The 27283-nt window shown below is 39.8% G+C and overlaps 2 protein-coding genes across 3 annotated transcripts in view; both read right to left on the reverse strand.

The window, feature by feature from the left end:
• The window catches only part of LOC146521321 (kinesin-like protein KIF1C), a 35433-nt gene extending 31788 nt beyond the window's left edge, over window positions 1–3645 (reverse strand). Inside the window, exon 1 of the mRNA XM_085154916.1 lies at window positions 3043–3645. The gene's annotated coding sequence lies outside the window, so the exon portion shown is untranslated. The remainder of the gene's footprint in view (window positions 1–3042) is intronic.
• A 2592-nt stretch (window positions 3646–6237) lies between these two features.
• On the reverse strand, window positions 6238–26591 carry cysltr3 (cysteinyl leukotriene receptor 3). 2 transcript variants are annotated; one of them, XM_085155097.1, is made up of 7 exons: window positions 24440–26591; window positions 24274–24347; window positions 23992–24074; window positions 19489–19672; window positions 15037–15204; window positions 14550–14717; window positions 6238–11535 (listed from the first exon to the last, which is right to left on the reverse strand). In XM_085155097.1, exons 3-7 carry the CDS (start codon window positions 23996–23998, stop codon window positions 11019–11021), a joined length of 1044 nt encoding a protein of 347 aa, XP_085011223.1. In that variant the 5' UTR covers window positions 23999–24074; window positions 24274–24347; window positions 24440–26591; the 3' UTR covers window positions 6238–11018. The 2 variants fall into 2 exon arrangements, with proteins under 2 accessions (XP_085011223.1, XP_085011222.1); XM_085155096.1 differs by having other exon boundaries at window positions 24274–26591.
• Between the last annotated feature and the right edge of the window lie 692 nt (window positions 26592–27283).

The raw sequence follows: 27283 nt of genomic DNA on the forward strand, positions 1-27283 counted from the left end.
CACACACACACTCACAGATAGCTCAGATGCCAGCTGAGAAATGCTTTAGCCTCCTGGGCTAACTTTAGCGAGGCCGACATGAGCAGCGGCAGAGGAGAGTCTCAATATGCTGAACTCTGCCGGGCCAGAAGTATGTGGACATACCTGTTCTCATGCTGAGGGCAAAGTTCAGCAGGTAATAGCAGGATTTAAGCCGACTACATCTGTAAACAATGAGCAGATTAACGCTCCTGCTTCTGGGATGAAGTAAGTCCATTCGTCCACATACTTATGGTCACATGAACAGCTATGATATTGATGTAACGGTGAGTAAACAACCTGAGGCTGAGATAACAGCAGTTCTTTGAAAGAGCCGGTTTGTTGGCAGTTTAGTAAACACGAGTTTCAAAATAAAAGCTGAGAAATGCACTTGAAAGCACGCAGACAGCCCCGACTGATCACCTCGATCATCTCGGCGCAGCACTGAGCGGCAGAAACTGGAAACACGAGCCTCAGCTGTGATTTCTCAATGCAGAAACATTATATTAGCGGCTGTTTGGAAACTGACTCAGTAACTGACTAATCACAAGTGAAAACGAAGGACTGACAAAAGCAGATGAGAACAACGTTTTTCTCCCTCAGGCTGATGTAGATACAGTAAACAAAGGCCTGACGAATGTTAACATTGTTATTTTGTGTTAATAAAACACGTTAAAACAAAGATGTATTCCCAGAGAAACTGCTTAACACTGTATGATGAACATTAGACAATTTTAATCCGTGTATACAAAGTAAATACCTGAACAGAGTGAGTCACATGAGCTGTATCTTTAGTGATTTGTAGCAAACGACCAGTTCAGGATCTCAGTTCAGAGTTATCAAGCTTTTCCTTGTTTCTCTTGTTTCTGAGAAGCGAACGGATGAAATAAGCTATCATCTGTATGTTTGTGTCGATGCACATGCATGCACAGAAGCATTGTGCTAATGTAAATTACCTTAATGTAAACTCACATAATGCACAATGACCAGTGTAAAGATCTGTTTTTTGTTCAGCTTGGTCTAAATGTGTAAATTATTATTATTTTAATATGTTCTAACTAGGGCTGTTCGATATAACGATATATGTCGAATGACGATATAAAAACGTCTATGTTTCATTTTACGCTATCGTTTGTTTCGTGGTGTCGCAAAATAAACTGTTTACGGCAATATTTTCTCATCGTTTTGATGGTCACTGTAGTGGCTATATTCATTTCTTTAAGTTCTCTCTTTCTCTTATATTTAATATAACCACACTACGGACAGACAAGCGCCTGTTTTTATGCGTTGTCGTTAGCAACAACGACGGTAAAACCACAGGGTGTCCGTTTGTTTATTTTCCACATAAACCTTTCACAATAAAGCTCAATATCCTGTTGAGACTTTTCAAAATAAACTGAATCATGTGAAAGAGCAGATTATTTATGGATGAAAACCAAAAAAAGAGTAGTTTTAGAAGTAGTAGAGGAGAAGTAAAAAAGAGCCGCCAGGTGCTAAAAAATAGACCTTAGACTCAAACGTTAGAACAGGCTTTTCCCCGCAGCACGCCGTGTAATAAACACTCACAAAGAAAACGGCGGCTGTTACAACTTATGTCTAAAAATGTATCGTTTCATACATCGGTTAAAACACTTGACGCCCAGCTGGAAACTCTTCACGCAAGTCAAGCTGCCCAAGATTCACAGAATTTACAGAAAATGTTAAATTTTTGTGATTTATATCTTTATCGGATGATAGATGTCTTATCGGGACAGATCGGGATAGATGTCTTAATATCGGGATATGAGATTTTGGTCATATCGCACAGCCCTAGTTCTAACACTAATACAAACCCCAAGAGTCACAGATTATTCAGCACTTATTTAACTGGTATAAAGCTGTTGTAATGTCACTGTGCACAAAGCGACTAATTAGGTGAGTGTAAATGTGCTGGAATGCATCTGAGGGCTTTTATTGTGAAATGCAGGAACAGGAAGAAACCTGCTTTGCCAATGTTTAGAAAAAGTTGGTGCATATGTTCTAGTGACAGACATCACTTCTGGATCCAGAAACCAGTGGGCGATGTCGCAGTAGCTGTGTCCATCTTTTATATACAGGCTTTGGTTCTGATGAATGAAAATGTGTTTAAAGTAGATTTAGTTTAGTTTTTGATATAATTTGATGATGTAATGTTTAATATTTTGTATCAATCCCTGCTGACATCACAGACTTTGTGTCTTCTGATAATCTTTATCTGATTCAGACAAGACGGCTAACCGAGAAAATAATCTGCACATTAATCAATAATGAAAATGTTCTTTAGCACAGATGGAGCTCCAACTAACATTTAGCAATGAAACTGCAGATTACCAAGAATACCAAGAATACCAAAAAACATGACACTGATTATCACAGCCTGACCTTCACACTGCTGCAAACTATTATCATTTTCATTATCAGCGGGCAGCTTTAACTCTGAGACATGGTGCTGCTTTCAAGGTGATGCATCTCATTTAGTCTTAGCTCCAGCCCCATTATTCACTTTATAATAAAACAAGAGGAAATAAATCAGCAAGTCTTCCTTTTCAGATGCATAAATCCGCAGAGATTTGCATTCTTTACAGGATTGTGCTTGAAACAAATGGTGACATCTGTGCTCAAAATAATGAAAAATACATTTAGAACAACTCAGGTATTTAACATGCGGGGCAAGAAACCCCTCAGACTTTAAATTATGAATAAAAATGAGTTGAAATGAACTAAATCCACAGGTTGTTTATTTGTATTTACTGTTCTTAAGTTTCTAAACTTTTATTTCCTGTAAAGTTGAACTTCTAAACTAACCGAATCTGTTTTCCAAATGAATAAAAACGACAAATGACTGAAAATATGAATACATGAAAAGAAGAATTAACGCTTAAATGAATTAATAACACATAAAGGTGGGAAAGTGCAGTAAAAGTACCTCAGTCATAATAACAGCATTAATTACTATGTGTGCGCGTGCTCCGCTCTGATTGGATCCCGTTACCGGAGATGACTCACCTGTACAGGACCGGAGGAAACCGTGAGTCTCGTGAAAGCCACACGATGCCCCGCTCACTCTCTCTCCATGTCCACCTTCAGTAAAAACAAACAAATAAACAAAGGCACGCGGGGCAGCAGCCTCTCTTGGTTCCGGTCCCGGTGCGGGCCTGTCGGTACCGGGACAGCCGGGCAGAGAGGGTGGGGGTGGAGGGATTTGGGTGGGGGCGCTGCTGCCTCACAGAAAAGTTCCAGCGTACACTAACCGGAGCTGCTCCCGGGAATAACGGCAGCACCGGCGCCTCGAGCTCAACTTTTCTCCGGGCTGACGTCACCGTCCGGTGAGCCCAGGCTGGGGAAAGTTGAGGCCCGCCGCTGGCTGCTGGGGCGGTGAATCACGGCAGCTCCGGGACAGCCCGTCGCTGGAAAAAGTTGCTAATCCGGTGGTCAGTCCGCCTCCTCGCGCTCCTGTCCGCGTGGAGCGGGCCTCGAGCGGCGAGCCGGGAGTGAGCGGAGAGTTTGAACGGAAAAATGGAGGAAAAGGAGAGAGAAGAGAAGGGGAGAGAGGCGGAGAGGCTGGCCGGTGGCCTGGCCGCGCGGCGGGTGAGTGCGTGTGAGTGCGGGCGCGTCCCCGTGACGGAGCTGGGACGCTCACAGACAGACAGACGGACGGAAGGAGGTCTCACTCTGCTCACACACGTGACTTATGATACTTTTAGTTACATTGTAGTTGTCCGCGCGGGACTTTGTAACAAAAATGTAACAAAGTGTTACTTTTACCACCACTGATGAAAAAACTAGTAATTAACTAGAAAAAACTAGTAACATACATAATTTAATGAAAAGCTTAAAATTGTCCAGTGCTGCCGTGACAGTGGTGACTCGCTCTGGGATCAGTGGGGAACGTACAGGCATGAGCCGGTAATGAACTCTACAGGATCGCTAACTGAAGGACTGGTGGAGTGAATCATCTTACTCCGAGACGATCTCTGGCGCCATGTTGTCCCCTGATGGTGGAGGAGTTAAAGGAGCAGTCCGTCTGTTTCCCAGACTACAGTCACCCTGAGGGTTGATCAGCTGTTAGAACTGATGCAATCCAAACTGAGTGATTCAATCTAAGAGGGACTTTTAATCAAGATAGTAAATTCCAGCCACGCTTGAACAGAGTCATGTCAAATATTAGTGTTTTGTGGAAAACGTGCAGCATCATGCTGCAAAGATAAGATCGATGTGATCTTCATTTTTTACAGAAACCATCGCTTTTGATGTCCACTATAATAAAAATTCATAAATTACATTAGATTCAGCAGATGTTGCAGAACTTCATTAAGAATCTGTCAGTTTTCGGGTTCAGAGTATAGTAGTGGGAGCTGTGTGCACATTCATGGGTTTACTGCACACAGGAGCTACTGATAGTTAATTTAGCTATCCTTAACAACTGGAAAAATCTGAAAAATACAGGACTGTATTTGTGTTAAGAAACACATCTCTGTGTAATGCTTCAAACTGAACAGCGCCACAGTGTGATTAAAGTAAATTAACGTCTCTGTTTGATGAGTAAACACGTTCTTATCTTGTGTCTTTCTGTATGTGTGTTTAAGGTAAAACATCACAAGTGTGCCTGTGTGTGTTTTATGCTGTTTACACAGTCAAGCTGTGGCGACTTGACTTCCTTTAACGGACAAAAAGCACATCCCCATAAGACGGGTTATTCCGTTTCTGGGTGAGGACTTTAGGGTGGGAGTCCCGGGAAAGTTGTGTGACGTCCTCTGAAGTGAAAAAAAACAACAAAAAACTGTTTTGTGTGTCTATTGTTTCTCTGTCTTTGTGAGGACTGTGGGCAGTCTGTGAGCGTGGGCAGTCCTCCTTTGGGACCTTTAAAGGACTGCTGGAGGGGTCAGTTCTGGTTTTCAAGGACATGTGACTCTATTGTTTTAGGGAGGGTCCTCACAAAGATAGCAGTACGAGCTTGTGTGTGTGTGTGTGTGTCTATAAAACAAGAGAAGGTGGAGTCAGGAAACACCTGGAAGTCAGGAAACAGACACACACACACACACATATACATTACAGAGTTTCTGTCAACATGCTGCTGATTGTGCCTGACCTTTGACCTCCTTGTGACTCATAGCATAGCTGAATGTGGATTGGTCCACATTTTGCCTCCTTCAGGAAGGCCTGGGATTGTCCTGTGATGTCATAAATTTGAGGTGGAGCTCAGAGGTCAAAGGTCAACACTTTGCCGAGTTAAAGGGAAAATCCCCAAAGCTGCTGCGCCCTCTGCTGGACACCACTGAACATTACAGCACAGTGTCTGCATCACTACTGATAGGGAGTCAAAATCAAAACATGAAACTTTATAGAACTCCTACTCTCTGGATTTAATGTTTTATAATGAGGGGTTAAAATTATTTAAATTAAATTAAATTATTCGTTAAATTATATAATTACATTATTTAAAAATGGCCTCAGATATGACATATTAAATTTTGTTCTTATTGATATAAAAAAGCACATGGACCTGGAGGTTTGAGATGTTCTAGATGTTTGAGGCTGCAGCTGAACTAAACAGTGAGTGAATTTTTAGGATGGTGCGAAAATGCATCTCTGGAAAGTAAATAAGTGCTCTTCATTTAACACAAGACAAAAGGAACCAGAGCAAAAATACTTTTATTAAAAATCCTAATTATCTTGTTTCAGTGATCACAGGAAGACTCAAATGGCTTAAATCAAAATCCATTTCATGGCCACTTCCTCAGTACAGGTATTTCAGACTTGCTCCTTAGAGTTCTGCATCAACTATTCTTTATGTGAAAAAAAAAACGAAACAAAAACAAAACCTGGCCCCTAACATTTTCACAAAGTGAAATATTATCATTATTATCATTACACGAACTTTAAACTATATTTAAAAGGTTTTACTGTTTTTTTCCCTTGTTTTTGTTGCTGTTTTCCAACCTCAGAGCCACCACAGAGACTCATATAGCTTTGTATTTGTGTTTATTTGATGGCACATATTAATATTGCAGCATTTAAACACGTATACAGCTGATGCAGTGCATACAGGATTTGTAGCCAAAGCTAATTTGTAGGCCCCTGGTTCTGCTTTTAAGACACAACATGTCCATACAAGTATAGGATCAAACAGTTCAAAAGCAACAACAACAATGATAATATTCATAATAATAAAGTACTGACAGAGGTGGGTTTTTTTTGTCATCAACAATTTTTATTTATTTCATTTTAAACTTCAATAACATAACTTAAGGATAACTACATAAATAAATAGTTTAAAAAACAAACAAACAAAAACAAAAAACACAACACAACAAAAAAACAAAACAAAAACAAAAACCAAAACAAAGGGAAGTTATCCTATTCTTTCTTCGCACACCAATCCCCACACCACCACTCTGCCATTACTCTTCTGTTCTTCAAGTTACAGAAAGCCAGCTTGTAAAGGACCAAATACAATCATATTGATGCAATTTGTCTAATAAACCATAAGTCACTTTTTCGTAAGACGCCAACTTAGCCCTTGTCTTTAGCCACTCTTCATAGGGAGGGGGGTTCTTTTTCCGCCAATGTCTTAGTAGGACCCGTTTGGCCGTAGTAAAATAATCCATCTTTTTGTATAACTGGAAAAATCTCCATCAGAAAGTTCTGTGGTTATGCCAAGTATGGACAGTTTTGGTGAGATACCAAATCTCCTTTTTAAAACACTGAAAATTACCTCCATTATATTTTCCCACCAATCCCGAAGTGCCGAACAGCTCCATAAGATATGTAAAATCGAAGCATTTTGACCATCACATCTCCAACATTCGTCCGTAGGGGCCAGGTTCCATTTATACAATTGTTGCGGTGTTCGATGCCACCTATGGATTATCTTAAGTTGAATAAATCTACTGCCTGTCTGACAGAGGTGTTTTTAATATTTTCTTTATGTTGACATTTGTTCATAAAGCTAAAAGCCTCAAATAAAACCAGATTAACAGGCAGCAAAGGAAATCAGACTTTCCAGAGTTTGTTTTTGAGTGTAGTGCCTGAAGAGGGCGCTCTTACTCTGCAGGAAAAAGTGCAGCTTTCACTCTGCAGCGTCTCGTCTGCTCCATGTCGTAGCCACACGGCAGTAAGCACTGAACTTCACCAGCCCTGACAGCTGATTGTTTCCATACAGTTTCCCTATGATCTCTGAAAGTAATATTAATTGAAGTAATGCTTCAAACTAACTGAGCTGTTTCAATCATCCAGTCAACAATACAGCAGCGGAAAAGGTTTCGGTGTTTTAGGACATATTAGAAAAACATTCTGTTCTTTAAAAAGTTCTAAAATTATTAAAAAATAAATAAAAATAAACAAAGACAAAATGAAGAAGTGTGTGTGGAAAATCTGAGAATAGCTCATGATTCATTAGCTTGTAGAACCACCTTTAGCAGCAGCAACTTAAAGTTTGTCCAGGATAAATTTAGCAGTCACTACATCATGATGCAGGAATCTTTGCCCTCTCACTTTTACAACTTTGCTTCAGTTTATTGCAGTTTGCAGTCATCTGTTTATGCACAGCTCTGAAGGTCCTGGCACAGGACTTCAATCAGACTGAGGTCTGGAATTTGGCTCGTTGCAGCACCTTGATCCTTTTCTTTTTCTTCCATCAAATTGTAGATTTGCTGCTGCATTTGGGATCATTGTCCTGTAGCATGAGCCAATAGGTGTTGTACAAATGGTCTCATGTTTGACTCTAGAATACCTTTGCATACAGAGGAGTTCATGGTCCACTGAATGGCTTGAAGGCGTCCAGGTCTTGTGACTGCTGAACAAGCTAAATCATCAAACTGCCACCACGGCACAGCCATGTACATTACTGTTTATAAGGTTGAGGAAACCTGCAGTCAGCTGACACTGAAGAAGTCACTTGGATGAGTTTCTCCCACGAAATGCTACGTCCAGATAAACAGAACCAATTTTTGGAGAGCCAATCTCCTAGCAACCCTTCCAAACAACCCAAACGTATTCAGTGATGTTCTAATTGTGTTGTCATGAACTTTAACCTCTATCATGCTAATCGAGGTCTGCAGAGTCTGAGTTGTAGCTCTTGGGCTTTTGCATGTTCTCTGAGCATTGCACGCTATGACCATGGGATTAAATCCTGGAATGTCCACTCCTGGGAGTACTGATAACTTTCCTGGATGTTTTCCACTTGAGAATAATCTATCTCACTGCAAGATGATGGACCGTAGATTATTTGGAAATGGCCTTATAACTATTCTGAGACTGACGGGCAACAATATCTGCTTCTCTCGAGATTATAGCTTTCCTTTTGGCGTTGTGTTGTTCTGAAAGGTTCATCAACCCAAAACTGCTTTTACCCATCTGGAATACAATTATACTGAGTTTCTTTACACTGAGTCTAGCCAGATGTTTAACGCAGCCATAACAAACTGCCTACAAAAATGATCAACCTTGGCTACACATCTGCTTCTGAATTAATGAGGTCCTCAGCAACCCAGAGTGTCAGAGTAGGGCCCTACCTCATCCCAACACTCAGCTTACTGTGGCTCCCCACAGATGCTGAATCCTTACTGTACACTCTTTAGTAACACCAACCTGGTCCTCAATGCCACAAAAAACTACGGAAATACTTCAGGAGAAACAGATGTGACCCTCAGCCTATATACATGAATAGCAGTTTTGTGGAAGTCTCTGACTTCATATTTCTGAGCCTGCACCTGGATGATGATCTATTCTGGAAAACTAAAATCACATCACTAGTCAAGAAGGTAAAACAACACCTTAGCTGAGGAGCTGCTTGTTCTTCTACAAATGCTCTTTTGAATGCACAGAAGATCATCACAGTTGCCACAGTAAAGTCTCCCAAAGGACACATCCCACTCAGCTCTCTTTGCACTCAGTGGGACTTGATACAATTCGGTTTTAGCTTTTGTACAATGACAATAAATATTGTGACTCTGGTTGTATGCAGGTTGTTATCTGATCATCATCTTACTGATCATCAGTTAATCAACTGCATTTGATTAGCAGCTCTTTAGCATGTTAAATAAACAAGGACATGGTGGAATATGGATGTTTTTTGTTAATCTGAGGCGACGAACAGACTCTGCATTATGTTCTGATATCTAAAACCTTAAAACTGAAAGCGAGCACACATTTTATTGTGCGTTATCGTTATTGTTTAACTTCAGGGCCAGTGTATTTTCGTCAAACAAACACATCGTCATTCACTGCTGCTCAGTGCACACAGGGTCCCACTGCGACCCCGACAGGGATGAAACAATCTTATTTGACCTTCAATAATAAATAAATATATAATGTAGTAAATCCAAAGAAAACAAATTCTGTTCTGTGGAAAATAAACAGGAAGATGAATTTGGGGGAAAGGAGGGAACGGAGATGTTTCCGTTTCATGTGAAATGTCCCTGAAGATTTTATTTGCAAATAAATAAACATGTAAACAACAACTCTTCACTGGAAACAGCGTCATATGTTTCAACAATAATGACACACGGACACAAATATCTCACACTCGGGAACAAAGCGCAGTGTTAGTACATATCATGTCATCCAAAGTCCTCAAAAAGATGAAGTCAGAGGTGGAAGAAGTAATCAACAACAGTGTTTCAGTATAAGCTGTTTCACAGTTTGAAACCTTCCATAGATTTTCATTAAACTTATGAAAAGTGTATTTTAACCCTCTCTCTCTATATATATCTTTCCACTGGTTCACCTCAGCAACCTTCATTATCAAAAAAATATATTTTAAGCAATTCTAGACCCAAGGAATCCCACGAAATAGCCACAAACAAGTCTTGCTATGATAATATTCTGTTGTTAAGCTACATTTGTGGTGTTTAACTTGATATTTCACCTGCTGCTGTAATTAAAAAGATTTTCAAACTTTTGGTTGCCTGTGATGGAGTTTACTCGTTGCCAAAATAGTTGTGGGTTCAAGACCCCTAGACGAGATATTTGTAGAGCTGAACTAAAAAGCGACTGAGGTTGAGCTTAGCAAGGAACAAAAATGCACCACTGGAAAGCAAAATGGTCCACTTGATTTATATCGCAAAGAAAAAATAAATGCATTCATGCCAAATATCTTGTTCTAATAATGTTCCAATGAAAATGATCAAATGAACCCAAACTCGTAATTTTAATCAAAATCTAATTAACTGCCTCTCCCTAAGTCAAAATTGCTCAGAGTTGCTTTTTATGGTCTGCAGTCTCCTGCTGCATATAATTAAGAAAAGGACTCAGTAACTTCTACAAACACTTCACTAATGCCTGAAGAGGGCGCTGTTACTCTGCAAGAAATGGGGCTGCTTTTACTCTGCAACTTTTCCATGTTCTGGTTTTTATACCAAACACACGACAACAAAATCAAAAGAAAGAAGCTAAATTTTACCTGATCTGACAGGTGATTCTTTACATGCAGTTTTTATGGACCCACGTTTAATAAAATTAAAACGGAATTTGCTTCAAAATAACTGGTGAAATAAGTGCTCAGAGGAATGTGAAGAGTGGATTTGCTTCTAGAAGTACTTTACAGTTTGGCAAAAGCAACATTTGAACAGAATTATTCTTATCAATCTGATATGAATTTTTCAACAACTCCTGAAACTTCACAACCTCTCAGACTCTTGGGTAACCCTTGAACTCAAAGACCCCAGAACTCTTCAGAAGCACCCATTAAAGTCCTTTGAGAAGAGTTTAGGAGTCCATTAAAACTCATGAACCATTCTCAACTCCTCACAGTCATTCAGGTCCTTCCTGGTAGCTTTTTGGTCCGTTTGTCCCTTTAGGAACTCTTAGTCCTGGTGAAAAGTTCAGTCATGTAGTTCCACCGGCTTTTCTCTCCATATTAGGAAAGACGATTCAGAGCTTTAGTGGAATGTCATCTATATTTCCACTGGAGTAGATAAAACAAAGTCTAACTCAAAGCTTTAATGTGGAACATTGTTAGCAGCCTCACTTTGACAGCCTCCTCAGCTGGTGTTCCTTCGTTTCATGCTCGCCGATTTGAAGGACCCTCCTCTGCTGGACCGCAGTGAGGAGTGGGCTTCCCTCAAGTTTTCCCTGAACGTCCTTGTAGAGTAGTAATACAGCAGCGGGTTGACCATGCTGTTCGACGCTGCCAGACACAGGGTCACCACCACCCCTCGCTGCAGGGCCAGCAAGATGTTGCAGTTCCAGCGGTTGCACACAGCGTGCAGGTGCAGCGAGCGGACCAGGTGATAGGGCAGGAAGCAGAGCAGGAAGGTCGCTGTCACCATGCTGACCAAATGCACCGAGCGCCTCCGGTTGCGAGTGCGATTCTTGCTGGCCAGGTTGGTGCCGCTGGGGCTCGAGTCGGCCGTTAGCTGTCGAATGATTTTGCTGTAGCAGATGATGATGGTGAGGAAAGGTATGAGGAAACCAAAAGTCACCGCCACGTAGTTTAACACCAGGATAATCGACCAGGACTTTGGGGTTTCTGGCTCAAAGCAGCGAGTTGCATTGTTCCTGAGAGAGACACAGATTATTAATTTTGGATTAGCTTGACATATGTTATGGTTTAAGGAAGCACCTTTTAGAAGCACCATAACCTATACCTATTTTTGTTGTTTTAACATTGGCATGAGTATTGAACATGTTTTCTTTGAGCATGTTGCAGCATGTCAGACTGTTTCCAAATACAATCAAGGGGACAGGAGGAAAGGCATGAATAAAAACCCCACAGCCCAGCCGCCACCTTTTTGAACTTTATTTATTCAATCACTCTACGGCAGTGCCGTGTTATAGGCGTTAGTGCATATCAATATTTTTTATATATTTCAGAATTACCAGATAAAGCTAATGTGTTGAAATCCAACTGAACCACTTCACAGATGGTTAGAAAATCATAAACTGGCACAAAGATTTCCAACATAAGTCACCGTCCATTGAATTAGAAACATTCAACTGTTAAGTTAAGAGTCCTGCAGGGAAGCTTAACACTGAATAAATAAAACAACTCTGCTCATTAAAAATAATAAGCATATTGGTGTCGTGATGTTCAATGTTAAACTGCTTAGACACGTAAGCTAGCTTTTTAGAGCTGTGACACCATGTGTGCAGTGGCTGAAAAAAAAGAGCCATAGCTCAGGTGTCTATTTGAGGCTGACTCTAAAAGTAGGGCTCCATAGACTCACCTGTTAAAATGGCAACTTAACAGCAGAAATAAACATGTTGACAGTCTCATATTAAAAAAGTGTTTCGGTCTCAGTGGTAGAAACTATGTGTAGAGCAAAGGAAGCTTGTCAATAGAAGATGCTAGGGCACTAACCCATAAAAATATTTAGGGGACGTAACATTCATCACACACAATCTATTCATTCCAAACTTACGACATTATAAATAAGTACAGTTTGCTTAAATAACATCTGTAGTTGCGTAGTGATCAAACTTCATTAGATTATGCATTAAATGGTAAATGGCCTGTATTTGTATAGTGCTTTTACTAGTCCCCCCTTGTAGCCACAGCTGCCCTGGGGCAGACTGACAGAAACGAGGCTGCCATATCGCGCCATCGGCCCTTCTGGCCAACACCAGTAGGCAGTAGGTGAAGACCGAGACTGTCCGAGCCGGGGCTCAAACCAGCAACCTTCCGATTACAAGACGGACTCCCAACTCTTGAGCCACGATAGTTCATATATATCGACTTCCTTCCATGGAAGCCGCAAAATGGAAGTCTGGAGTTGGTTTATGTGTCCTTGACCACTTGCCTTAAAATCTGCCTTGTTTAAGAATTTGATTGGACAATTTAGCATCATTCACACATTCACACATCGCCACAGCACAGGAACTCTTGTCCTGGAGCAGAACAAGGACTAACTCATTAGCTAGTTTTTGACTGAGGATGGCAACTTCAAGCGCTGAAATAGTAAAAGTTAAATTTGATTGTTTATTTACTGCAACATTTTTAAGGCACTCAGTCAACGAAAAGAATGAAAAGTCGACAGACCCAATGGTACCCCCACCCCAGAAAGAATTTTTACCATCAGCCGTCACTGATGGTAAAAAAAAAGATTTATTTATTTTTTTACATTTTCACTCGTTTCATTTGTCTAAAGAGACGATTGTTTTATTTGGGAATCTTTCATATTCAGGTGGACAAGGACTCCATAACAAATGGAGCCAAAAAACAACTTCAATACTGCTCAGTAGGCCAAAACATGCAAGACTCGGTTCTATCATCACCTCCCAGAGGAGACATTTCTCTGATGTTTTTATCATCTCCCCTCAACATCAGGACTGTTAGTTTTCCTGTACACAGGAAGACATACATTTCCTGCACCTCAGACCAATTTGACAAAGACCACTGTCAGGGAAAGTGGGCCGATTTAGTTCATTTCCAGTTATACACTTCTATTTTAGGACTCTACTAAAGCAGTTTTATGTGATTAATGATCCAAAAAGAATCTGTATTTATTTATATTCATATTATAAAAAGAATTTGCTCTGAGACTCTGATGCTATCAGACAGCACAAAGCAGGTATTTTAAGACACTATTTTCAGCCCTTGTCAGATAGGAAAGCTTAGTCTGTCTTTTCCATAGAGTCTATGAAAAGGCTGTGCAGAGGAGAGATAGTAACTAATGACAATGTTGTGTTTTTCAGTTGGAAAATATGTGAGGAAGGTTTGCTGTACTGTTGCTAATGCTCAACATCGCCTCCTTGTTTGTTTAAGTTCTTCCAGTAACCGTGACAATATCAGGCGAAATCTATCATGATAAGTATACACAAACTGATCACAGGCGTGAAATCACAGATAATTTAACTGGAAATCCAAACACAAGACACAATGCCTACTAATAAACCACACGGAAACCAGTTTAATGGTTTTAAGGCCTTGGGATGTGCTTAAATCTGCTCTCTTATTTCACATGTGAGAGAGAACTGTAACAAATGAAAACACCTGGGGCGGGGTTCATTTGTCAGGGAAAGGTTTTCAGACCTTGTAGAACTTGTTCAAGAGTGAGTTAATTTTGTCATTGAAAAAAATGAGACAAAGCAGGAAGTATGGGATCAGTCAGCAGCTAATCTGATTACACTCCAAGGTTCCTCCTGAGTTTGTGCGAAAGCATTAAAGCCAAATCAAGGATAAAACCACATAGACACAACTTTTTATATCTCTAAAACGTCCAGTGAATCCAATGAACAACGGCATGCAAAAAAGGGTTTAACACCTTCAACTGGCTTTATCACAATAAACATTTTTCAGGCCTGAGCCCTTAATTTAAAACCTGAAAATCAAACCATTTCAGCTGTAAGGATCTACATATGTAAAATTTTTTTAAAAAAAGTTATAATATCAAATCCAAACATTTAAAATGAACCTTCACTAAACATTTTTTTAAATCCAATTAAAAAAAAATAATGAAAAAAACAATTCATAGATATTATCATGAAATAAAGTATTTGTTAAACTATTAAAAAGTCTCGTCAAAAAGAAAACAAACAAAGAAGAAAACAAAACTTGTTGCAGGATGTCTCACCTATGTACAACCCCATTGGACAGGAAGGGCACAGAGGATCCGCCCACAAACACCCAGACTCCCAGGCAGATCCATAAGGTTCGAGCAGGCGTAGCTAAGGAGCGGTGACGGAGCGGCTGAGCAACAGCCAACCAGCGCAGCACGCTCAGCAGAGTGAGGAAGAGGATGCTGAAGGACGGAAGAGGGTTATTTTAGTAAATGTCTGTCGTTTGTTTTAAGTGTGTGTGTGTGTGTGTTTGTCTACTGGTATAGGTGGTGATGTGAGGTCTTACACATGGACTCATCCTATGTTTGAGGACGTAACGTCCCCATAATGCAAATGTTTGTTTGATGTCACTAAATGATTGTTTTTTACTTTTATTATACTTTATTACTTTTATATATACTCATATTCTGAACATAATGATTTCACACATATTTTGGGGGACTACAAATAAACTTAATTATGCTCCCTAAAGGGATGTGATGATCAGTGAATGTGAATTACCTGGTGTACAGGTTGACGTAGAAGCCAAAGACGCACAGTCGGCACATCCAGTCTGGGAAGAACCACTTCCCTTCATTGAAGTAATAAGCCAATCGCAGCGGGAGGGTCAGGGAGAAGCTGCCGTCTGATATGGCGAGGTTCATCATGATCACACAGGAGGCCGACCTCCTGAGGGGACAAGGAAAAAGATGGATGATTTAAAGTCTCTTAAAGGGACAAAAAAAAGTATTTTTTTTGTTTTGTTTTTTGACATTTTCACTTAATTATTGAAGCACTTACAGCTGAAGAGCAACCGGATGTGGATTTTAATAAGAGGTTCAGATTTAGGCAACTAGGCTTGTGTTACCTCACAGCTTTGTAGGCCAGTAGATTAACAGAGAACAGGAGAGGGGCTCTCTAAGGGGAAATGAGTAAATCAGCTGTTCGTCTGATGCATTATTTCTAACTTGTCCATCCTGCTCTCTTCCAATGAAGATTGTCACCCCTGACACTCATCTCCACCCCCTCCACCCTGACTGCACTCTCTTCTCGAGCTCTTGCTGTTGCTTTGGTTAATTTGGTTTCTTTACTCCTTGCATCTTCACATTTCCGCCTGTCTCATTCACTCACATGTACTCTGTCTGACCTTCAGTCATTTTCTCTCTGAAGCATGCCTCCACCTCTCCAGGCGCTCCTCCACCTGTTCCCTACTCCTTACAGATCACAGCATTGCTCACAAACATCATCATCCACTGAGACTCCAGGCTGATCTCATCAGCAGACACAGCAGTGTATTTTACTGATATCTTCGTGTTTATTGTGACTTTGCAAGTTTCACACATTGCATAATGACCTTGTTGGTGAGATCTGAGCCTTCATGTGGGCTTCATCACTCACATATGTCAGGTGTCAGTCACAGGCACAGCAAGGCTGCATGGAGGTCACTGTTAACTACATAAAACTCTTATTGTGAACACACCTGCACATAATTACAGAGCGTGACGGTTATCCCACGTTTGGATCTTATCACGAGATCATGTTTGCATGGTGCATAAACAAGCTGCTAGCGATGATATTGCCCCTAATTTGTATGCAATTTGATAAGCAAATTAACCCCACGAGCACGAAATGAACAAAAAGTAAACAGACATTTCACGCAGTCGTATGAGGTCGGCCTTCAGTACAGCATGCACGCCGACACGTGTCAGGGAAGCCCGATCACAGACTGTTAGATATTAATAACTCTTTAACTTTTTTTTAGAGATTTAGATCTTTTCTGGTGAAGTCAAAAGGTCTCATGCTCTGAAGCTCTTCATCATCTTCCCTCTTGTCTCAAAGCACAGAGGTGCTCTGAGCGGGGAATCTTTACACCATCTTGAGCTATACACAACTACACTTTTTGCTGAAAATTGGGGGAGGGGGGGGGGTATACAAGATCTCTGTATAAATAAATAAATAAATGAATCTGGGTAAATTTCCAGATGGTTAAACATGCTATTTTGCTGCCAATACCTGAAATCAGTAAAGACAATCAAGAGCCTATTTATGCAAGATAATTCATAATTTTATTCGGGGGGGGGGGGGGGGGGGGGGTTATATATACCACCCTGGAAATTACGCCCCTGCACAACCACGCAGGGAATTCTTGTCCGTTGTGTACCAGAAGAAATATGTATGGATGTAACAGTACTGGTACTTTGTGTAGGAAAGGCTGGAGTAGAAAGACACGGCACACATATACACAAAGACCCAAACACCTAGTGTATAACATGAATGTGTTATTTATGTAAGAAATAATTCAAAAGAAAGAAATCAGAGTTTCAAATAATAAATAATTGGATACTTTTCTTTTGATAAACTATGAAAACAGGTCAAACAGACCTGAACACAAGGATTCAATAAAAGTCTATCAAGGTCCAACATGAGGTAACGCAGTGATGTTTCCGATGAAGTATTGCAGCGTTGCGTTGATGAAGTATTTATAGGAACTTATTGGTGTTTCTCTGTTACACTAGCATGCACAGCTCTGCTTTAGAAGTTGGTCATGCAGTGGCAGTGCAAGTTTCTCTGGGTGTTGCCTGGGTTTAACTGTCTACATAATATATCAAGTGTGGATGAAGGCAACACTTCTTGCTCCCTGCCATCTGCTTTTTTGTTTTAAATCTAAATGATTAATTCTTTTCAAATAAAGGTCTCTTTTCTTGCTGCAGCTTGTGAGCAGGGCTGTAAAAATATAATATGAAAATATGTAAATATCTGTCTTGCTTGGACCCTTTGTTGAGAGAGGATCTGCATGAGAAACTGAGGGATGTGAAAAACAAAAAGGAGCACACGCAGTGAGTTGTTAGAGGAAGAGCAGCAGGTTGGTTACAGTAAACCTGATGCGAGCTAGAAAATCACGTTTGCTCATAAAATAATGGAAAAATGCCAGTTCCAGTATGACGTTTGTTATTAAAGCCACCGCTTTGTTTTCTGCACTTGGAATTCTGATGTAATGAAACAGGAACTACAGGTTTAAGCTTACTTTGTTACTGGTGTATCTTTGTTTTAAAAGCAAAAGTTGCTGTGTGAAATATTTCAGTACTGTGAAATAGGAATAAACCTGTCGACAAAAAACGTGTTTTTCTTCAACGCACTGCTGAGCAGTACGAGACAAAGAACCACCCGCATACCATCAAGCCGTGAAAGTTCAACGACATTCTTCCGCATCCATAAAAAAATGAAAGCCCATCAGTTAAACAGCAGCCGGAGTAAACAGAAAGTCCTCCGCCAACATCGAGGAAAAAGAACTTCATGCTCCTGAAATGAATCAGTAGATAAAAAATGACGTCTTTCTGCTTCAGATTCTTGGAGTTTTTTAGACAATGGTTCACTGTACGACACCAAAGTGCTCCTCTGGGATTGGCTGAATAAACACAAAATATTTTAATACTAAACAGTAAAATTCTCATGTTTTAAAATTTTAGCAGTTGATGGAAGTCACTGAAGTCCTCAAAGATAAACATGCTTGAGTTTTCTGATGTTGCTGGGTAAAAAAAAAGTTGAACTGAGAGCAAAAGTGCAGATAACAGAAATATTTACTTCTTTTAATGATAAACAGCAACAATAACCTCAGCGGATTACAGCTGATGCTTAGATCTCAGTTACAGACACATGTTTGTGTGTTTTGACATCCACCCATTGAGTTGGATGGATGTCAGTGGAGAAGACCCTTTGATTCTTGTTTACCCCCTTTGACACAACGCTCTGACGATGGCTGTAAGTCACAGTGTCGCAGCCTGTGGGGATCTGTGGGGTTATTTTGAGTTTTCTGTGGGAACTTCTAAGTTTATATTTAACGTTTCTTTGAATTCTGTAATTATAGTAAACGTATGATGGTTGCACTTATCATTTCCAGTTTCTGTTTACGGTCCAGACTATTAGTCATTAGTCATTGCTACTTTTCTAGCAAGAAGTGGTTCTGCTACAGTGTGGTTTTCTTTAGTGTTGAGACTACCAGTTAGTCTAACCTCCTTAATGTTTTCTTGGATCTCATTGGATGTCTTCATCTTTGTAATGATCCTCTTTATGTTGATTTTGTTTATTATCTTAGAGGTGTTTGTCTTTTGGGGCTTATTACTTTTACTTCTTTTGTTAATGTCTTAGTTTCAACTGTCAACTTGGTATTTTCACTGTCCCTGATTACTCATTCATCCATTTTCTTCCACTTGTCAGACTAAGGGTTGTGGTTAGGCTGGAGCCTATCCCAGCTGTTATAGTGCATCACACCTGTTACAGCCTGGACTGGTTGTCAATCTACTGCAGAGCTAAGACACCGAGACAGACAGCCATTCACATCCATAGCCAGTTTACAATAACCAGTTAAACTAACCCCATGCATGCAATTGGACTGGGGAACATAACCAGATAGAAAACATGCCAGAAAGGCCCAGCACTAGATTCAAATCCTGGTCTTCTGCTGTGAGACAATGGTCCTATCCACCTCCCCACCTAGCCGTCCTTTCCCTGTTTACCTTGTGTGTCTATTAGAGCCTCAATTTGCATCTATTTGTTTTGCATACTTGTTGCCCTCCCTAGTATGAGCTCCCCCTAGATGTATGATTATTTACCTTGCCTTCCAGATGGCCTGTAACACCTCAGTAAAGGGAATTTTTTATGTTTAAGTTGGCCTCTGGGATTTGTATTTGGGTGTGCGCACACCTCACCACGTGGATGTTCATAGTAGTTTTATATAATGAGAACAAATTACAGTAATCTCAGTGCTCAGGAGATAGAGACATGCTTTTTGTTTGCTAATTGCTTATTGTAATGGTAAACAATGAGAACAGGAGAAACTTGATGTGTGTTTGTGGGTTTGCACACACATATATATGAAATACAATAAAACATATATGAATAAAGTAAATTGAATATAAGTCAGTGCATAGAACCAAGAAAAAAGAGGTACATGTTTGTGTGTTTGCGTGTCCTGACCTGCGGCTGCTCTGCCTGAAGAACACCGCCAGCGCCCCGATGTTGCAGATAAGCGCCACAGGGAACACGAGCAGATACGTGTATCTGTACGCGCTGTACTTGAAGGCATCATCTTTGTAGAAACATTCCAAGTGGGACTTTGTAGCGTTGTTGTTCGTGGCAACAGTCATGCTCATCAGTCGTGCTGGTGAAACACACAAATATTTTTAGCAGAAGACTATTTTTTGTGTCAGAAATGTGAATGTTATGAACACTTTTGATTACAATCATCTGTAATCTCAATAGAATTTAATTTTTAATGCACCATTTAATACAAAATTAATCAGAAGTGTTATACATACCATTAGTGTATTCAAATAACAGGGCAAAGCTCAGCATGACTGAGGCCGAGCTAAGTGTCTTTAAAAGATTGTAGAACTGAATAAAGTGTTTTTTTCCCTTTGGAAACGCTATTTAAATTAGTATTGTTGTCAAGTTTGATGGTAATGGACAGGATGTGGCTAAATACTGGAAAACTCATTTTTTAGCTAACTAAGCTAGTTTGTTTTAGCTGGTATCGAAATAGGTTCAAATCCAGCTTCACAACACTAGTATTGTTGTGGCAAAATGCTAATAATGAGACTCCAAAAATTCAGAAGCAGGTGGCTTATGTACAGTCTCCTTTTATGCAGGATAAATATTTAGTGGTTCTGTAAATGAACAAAAACAATATTTGGTTCGCTTTTAGTCAGCAGCCCTCAGAGCAAAAGCTTTGGTTAATAGAAACAGTTAGTTAGGAACACTTTGGTGATGGGGACATTATGCATTTCTTTCACCTTTAAGTTTCAGGTCACAGAAGACTGACTTTTTAGTCTAATGTTTGCTTCTATTAAAATCCAGCTAAAAGGAAAATACTGCTTTATTTCCTCCTCATGCAGCTGTTATCTCAGGGCTAAAGCACATGGGTGAATTTTTGCTCAGACTGCAGATGCCAATCAACTGAAGATAATTTTGTGATAAGAGCTGAGATGTCTGAATGAGCCTAAACAAAAAAGGCACAACCAGGAAACTGTTCACGCTTGTGCATCAATATAAGGTACACAAAACCAAAACAGCCAGCCTGTTTTAAATAAAGCTGCTTTTATTAATAGGTCCAGCAGGAAAAAAGCGCTGTTTGTTCCTGCGCTCTATATTTGAATTCAGGCTGTCCAGCTGGATGCTTATCTCATGAAATGTAAATTGTTGAATGCAAAATGATCTAATGATGGACTTAAATAGCTTATGAAATCCACTGTTTGTGAGGAGGCGGCATAAACGATTATATTTCATCCTTTTAAATTTAACTCAAAGTTTGGCAGAGATCTGCTTATAATGGGGTGAATGTGTGACTTTGTAGCCTTATAGAGCTGAAACATGTTCTGGAGTTTGTAATAAAACCTCTCTCATGAAAAGTTTCCCAGAGCATTTCCCTACTGCAATATAACCTTTGCATTTTGGACTGCATTTACACCAGCCTTTTAAGGTGTGTCCACAAAAACAGAAACAAGCAGCACTTTAACGATCAGTGACTACATTCAAGAAAATACCAATGGAAAAGAAGAATGTTGCAGGCTAACATACTTGGCTAAGACAGGCCTGTGTCTTGGTGAACTTTATATAAAAAGATGAACAACAACAGTTTGAGTTATGCTTTTTATAAAATGAAAGTAGCAGGTAGAGAATGTGCAACAAGCTGCTTGTTTTGCAGGTACTGGTGGCCATGACCGTTATCAGGCGGCAGTTATCGTGTCTCCAGCTGCCCCCACAAATTCTTTTATACTGATATGTCTACAGCTTTCTAAGTAATTATTCTATCAGTAAAAAACTAAAGATTTTATTTATCTCAAATAAAACTGAAACCCAACAGTTGCCCTTTAGCCACATGCTAAACACACATAGCTTCAGAAAGCTTCAGATGTTATACCTTAAAACTCGTGCAGAGCTGTCATACAAATAGAGATTTCATTGATAATTTTGGTGCTAAGAGGTTATGTTGAATGAAAATGAGTGGTTTTGTGTTTTGGGTCTGAAAATGGATGAGAGTCAATAGAAAGTCTTTAAAACGATTAATATTTCCAATCAAGTGTTTTGATGCGAGAATGAATGAGAAGAAATTAAGGCCAATGTAGAGATCTCAGGCAAAAAGGTTGTAGATTTAAAAGCTCTGATCTTATTTTAAAACTTCAATGAAAGTCAACAGAGAAGCATTCACTCGCCTGTTGTATTTAGATGGAATTTATCATTAAAATTTCCACCTCACATCCATATTATTTGGTATTATTTATGGATGTAACATTCTAAGTGAACATGCTAACAGAGCTAGCAGCTAACGTACTTATGACCTTTCATCAAAAGACGAGTACGTAGCTTTTATATGAGCTTTGCAAAATACCATTAAATATAAACTGACACATTTATAATAAAGGTTAAAAGCCAGCAATCCTTTCCAAAGCATGCGCGGTTTGAATAAAAAAAAAACCTCTGCCAAAGTAAGCGTTGGTGTTTCCCACTCACTCTGTTCTCTGTGTCTGTGAAATATCTATCATTTACATACAGTTTAGTTTTCATTACTTCAGCATCATTTAGCACCTAAACAATGAAACAGTTTGTCCTCTGACTCTTCTCTTCTCAGCATCAAACTCTGAACATTGTTTACTTTTGATCTCCCCTCTGTGGGACTTGGATACAGTCAGTGTTTCTTTTTCACTCACTGTGTATTTATACCTCTCTACATTTAATTATTACTGATTATTAATCTCCAGCTCTCTTCCACATGGAGTACAAAATGTTCATCATACTTCACCCCAGCTGTTTTAATTGGGTTATATAAATGAAAAAGATCAGTTCATTATAAAGGCTGGAGTTTTAGAAACAAAGAAACAAATAACCTTTAAATAATTGATTTTTTGTTGCTCTTTGTTTGAGGTTTTTATGGCTGATGAAAAATTCTCACCATCCATCACTTATCCCAGCTTACCTGAAGTAAACATGAATCAATTTTAATTCTTTTTTTTCTTCATTTTATTAAAGTCGTAATAATTTAGAGAGCTTATATAAGATCTACATTCTTCGTATGATTTTCAGGTGTTGTCAAAAGTTCTAAACTGATCTACAGGTTACAGCACAAAACTTATTATTAATATACACACAATCATTTAAAAAATGGTGCACAGCTATGAATCATAGGATGCAGTTGCCTCCTGTTCCCTCAAAAAGGATGAAGCCTTGTTTCCTCTGCTGAAGGATGACATAAGCACTGAAGCACCTTTCTGTGGCATTGGGACAATTCAAACAGCTCTCATTATGGCTGCCACCAACTAATAACAGGCCACTTGTCTTAGCTGGGAAACTTCCCAAGCAAGACTGAATATTCGACCGCACCCACAGGTTGCCATACACCCAGACTTGTTTTCACAACCAGGTTGAGAGCAGTGGAGTAAACATTTTCATTACAACCTGTTTAATAATGAAGACGTTTTTAGGCAAACATGTTTTATTGTGTCTTATTTTTATAGTGTGTTTTTACCCTTTTTAGCAAACCTTATTCAATAGTAAAAAGCAGTGATTTGTGATTAAAAACAGGCTCTGTGATCATGTTATGTTAGGATTTTATTGTCTCCTGGCTGCTTTCAACCTGTTGTGTTTCTCACTGTCGTCACTTTGAGTTTGCAGTCACATAAAAGCTCGTTGTGGTATTTCATGTGGTCGTTTTGTGTCTCCTTCAGGTTATTTAGCATCTTCCTGAAGTCCTTTGGCTCTTCTGTTTGCTTTGTTATCATTTACATCATTCTGTCTGTAGGTGCTGAGTTCTTTTTGTTAGACTATAAAATGCTTTTTTAAACCTTGCCCACCTTTACGGCCCCTCTAATGGATCCAGGACGCCACTTTCTCAATGTTATGAAAGAGCCCATCTGGAAGCACTCTATGTTTGATGTTGCTTTATTTCCCGTTTATTCTCTGTCGCATCAGGTTTCACAGAGCTGCACCTGAGGATTTCAGATCAGCTTCACCGATTTCAGCATCACTCATTGTTCAAAAGCTTAAGCTCTGTTTCACCGTGATGACAAGGAGAAAGGAGGTTTTTAAATCACAGAGACTTACTACATTTCAAAGGTTTCTTCTTATAGAAAAGCTTTTTTCACAGTTATTTTCCTTCTTCTTCTTCTTATTTTTACATCTTTGAGCTCCTGTTTACATTTTTCTGTCATTTCTTTAATGTCTTAAAAACATAAAGTACAAACTTAAGACACAGAGATGACACAGGTTTCCACCTGATCCAGTTAAAATTAAAGGCAGAAGTTCAAAGACAGCAGCTGATGTGTCAGGAAACAGAACACAGAGCGTCAGTTTCTAACGCTACTGAAGTCCATGTAAGGCTGTGAAGGAAAGCACAATCTGAGCCTGTTGGGTGAAGAGTTTCTTTTAACCCTTCGCTGCTTCCAGCTTTTTCATTTCTCCATTAATTAACTGAACATTTTCACTCACCGCTCATCTCGTCACAGGCTCATCGTTTACCCGTCTGTCCTGTAGTGTGTGTTCACGGCTGCACTGCACCGCTCTCCAAGTCACTGAGTTTGTGGGTGTGTCGTGCGGTTTTAGTTGGAAGTAGGCGTGTACACACACACACACACACACACACACACACACACACACACACACACACACACACACACATTTACAGTCTGGGCAGAGAGCCAACACACAGTCAACGTGCTTCTTATTTTTCTGACTTCTTACGAATCTGCCGACAAAAACAGACTCACTTACATTTAAAGCTGCTTCCTCTTTGCAGCTCCACACCTGTGTGGGTCCACATACCAGTTTTAAACTGAAATCCAGTTCTAAAAGTGGAAATGCATTTTAGTTAGGGGAAAGCACCAAACTGCTTACATGACCGAGTGAAGATTAACCAGAAATCCACTCTGAGAATTACCTGTAACTGAAGGCGTCTTAGAGAAAAACGTCACACAACTCAGTCGTCCTCACCTCCACATCCACAGTGTGATATTTCTCCTGAAAAAAACCCCAACACCTGAATGAATACCAAATAATGTAAATTGGTTAAAAAAATACAGAATTTTTAAAGTTACACTTTACAAAATGAAACATCCCTTTGATTGTAATAATGTCTCTTCCTCTTTCTTCTGTGTTTTGAGTCCAACTAATTTGCTAAGCAGCAAAAATATAAACGTGTTTGACTAACAGTAGTGATGTTATTCAAAGACGACTCCTATGAGGGCCGTGGGCTCTCTCTCTTCTTCTTGACCGTGAGAAATGACCACATGCGAGGAAAGCTGCAGGTGCATAAATGACCCACTGCAGATTCAGGGAAGTAGTTATGAAGAATAACTAGTTGCTGAATAACATATAAATAAAAACATATAAAAACATTGTTGTCCTCTGACCCAGTAATTAGATTTTTGTTTTGACTTTTTCTGGATTAAAGTGATGATTTATGTTCAGTTTGTATTATTTAGTATAAAGTATAATATTTTTTTCTGAGTTTATCTTTGCTTCTAGTCCTTTGGTTCCTCATAATGTTAGTGTCTTTCTGCATTTCCTGTCCTGTCTCTGTCAGGCGGCGGCTGTGTGAAGGCAAGAGAGGACCCAAATGCACGGCTCTAGACACACGGGGATGAAGTCAAAGGCAGGTCTTTATTAACAGGAACATAAGAAGTCATACAAAACTATACTGGGAGAAACTGAAGCTGAGGCGCTGGGAAGACACGGGAAATGCACACAACCTAGAGGGACGACGCAACACGGAGCAAAGGGACACTCTGACATAAATACACAGAAGGTAATGAGGGAAGTGGGAACACAGCTGAGGACAATTACTCATGACCGAGCGGGGAGGACACGAAACTGAAAATACTGACACCGAGATGTGGACCTTAAACACAACACAGTACACAGAGATGAGCAGAGAGAGAGAGGCAGAGAACAAGGATGAATACACGAGGGGATGAGGAGAACACAGAACACAATAACAGCATGGACACAGGGGGGATCCAAATACCAAACCAAACAATCCAATGAACATAAGGAACAAAATACAAAACCACAGGAAAACTGAGAACACGGTCAAAATGACCCAGGACCATGACAGTCTCAGGTTAGGTTTATGTTTGTATTCCCTGTGTTTTCTCCCTTCTTGTCCCATATGTCATCCCACTTGTCTTCTGTCTGTCCATCCTTAGCCCCAGGGTCACGTTCACATGTCTTAGTCCTGCTCTCTGTGTTTGTTCATTCCTGTTTCATTTTGATCCAGCATCATCTTCAGTTTTGCTTCCTGTGTCACTTTACTCTGTAATGAGTCCCACTTGTTGGCCATCCTCTCCTGAGCCTGTGTGTATTCATGTCCTCAGTTTCCCTCGATTCCTTGTTGTGTCCTTCACTCAGGCTTTCCCCCTCTTGCCTGACTTCTTGTTTTTTTGTATTTTGTTGAGTTTTCAAGCTACAGCAATAAAGCTGCCGCACTTAGTTCAGCTTTTTGTCCTGCTACTGGATCCTGCCACACAGGCGGACTTGACAATATCAAATGTACAAACTGAGAACATTATCATTTTAGGAAACGTATTACTTAATTTTAAGTTCGATGGCAGCCACACATCTAAAACAAAAGTTGGGATGAGGGCTTAATAAAGAACGGAAAAGGAAGTGAGAAAAAGAAAATGGAGCGGAGAACATTTTGTGTAGTTACAGAGATGCCCCAAAGTCTCAAACCTCCCCTCATGTTTTTATATTTCATTAGGAAAATGGAAAAAAGATGCATTGATCCATTGAAACATATGGGGATACAGCTTGTACGGCAAAAAGAGAGTTTGTACAGTTATAACAAGCTACAACGTCAGTATTTTATTCTTCAGCAAAGCCTGAAATCTCTTTGGAAGCTTTCTTGTAAATTTATTCTGAGCAATAGTGTTATTTGTTTTGTTTTATTTATTTTTTTACATTTCCTGTCCAGTCCTTAAATCCTAGAATCCAGTCCCATGAATCATTAAAGCATAAAACCAGCTCCTAACACTGCTGAGGAGTGTCTGAAAGTCATGTTATCAGGAAGTAGGCAAAGATCCAGCAAACAGCTGACACATGACCTGACTGTAAACTGAAGCCTCATCAGAAATGGTCTCAGTAGAAAAATGTCTGCAAGAAGTTGTCAAGGAAATGCGGCATGCCAAACTACACAAGTAAAACATGGTAGAGGCTCCGTCATGGTTTGCATGGTAGCATTTTAGCCAGAGGGGTTGGAGGCCGTGATAAAATTGATAGAATTATAAATGAATAAACATACGGTCGTTGTTTGAGCCGCCGTGTAATACCTTCTGCAAAGAAACAGCTTTATTTTTCAGCATGACAATGAACCTAAACATACTAACAATGCAATAAAATACCTGGACACTATCGGTCATGGACTGGCCTCCCCAGAACCCGGAGCTTTATCGAAGCAGCGTGGGATCATCTTCACAGAGAACAAAAAGCACTTAAAACACCTGGAGAACTGTTCCTAAAGACGACTTAAAGACATTACAAGAGATCTGATTAAGAGAGTTCAGGTTGTAGAACAAAGGTGGGAGCACCAAATATGGACTCTTAACCTGACTCTGGTTTTGCCTTTTATGCTGTATTTTCATTAATGTTTGGACACGAGGAGTGGCTCAGGACTCACATTATTCATAAGTTTTCCAAACTATCATCAAGCACTTGGATGTTTGGCTGTAATCTTATCTTTTTACCTTCCTGTCATTGGTCCCATTGATGAGCACTGGGAGTTAAC

This window comes from Neolamprologus multifasciatus, chromosome 3 (assembly GCF_963576455.1).
Source record: "Neolamprologus multifasciatus chromosome 3, fNeoMul1.2, whole genome shotgun sequence".
Taxonomy (NCBI): domain Eukaryota; kingdom Metazoa; phylum Chordata; class Actinopteri; order Cichliformes; family Cichlidae; genus Neolamprologus; species Neolamprologus multifasciatus.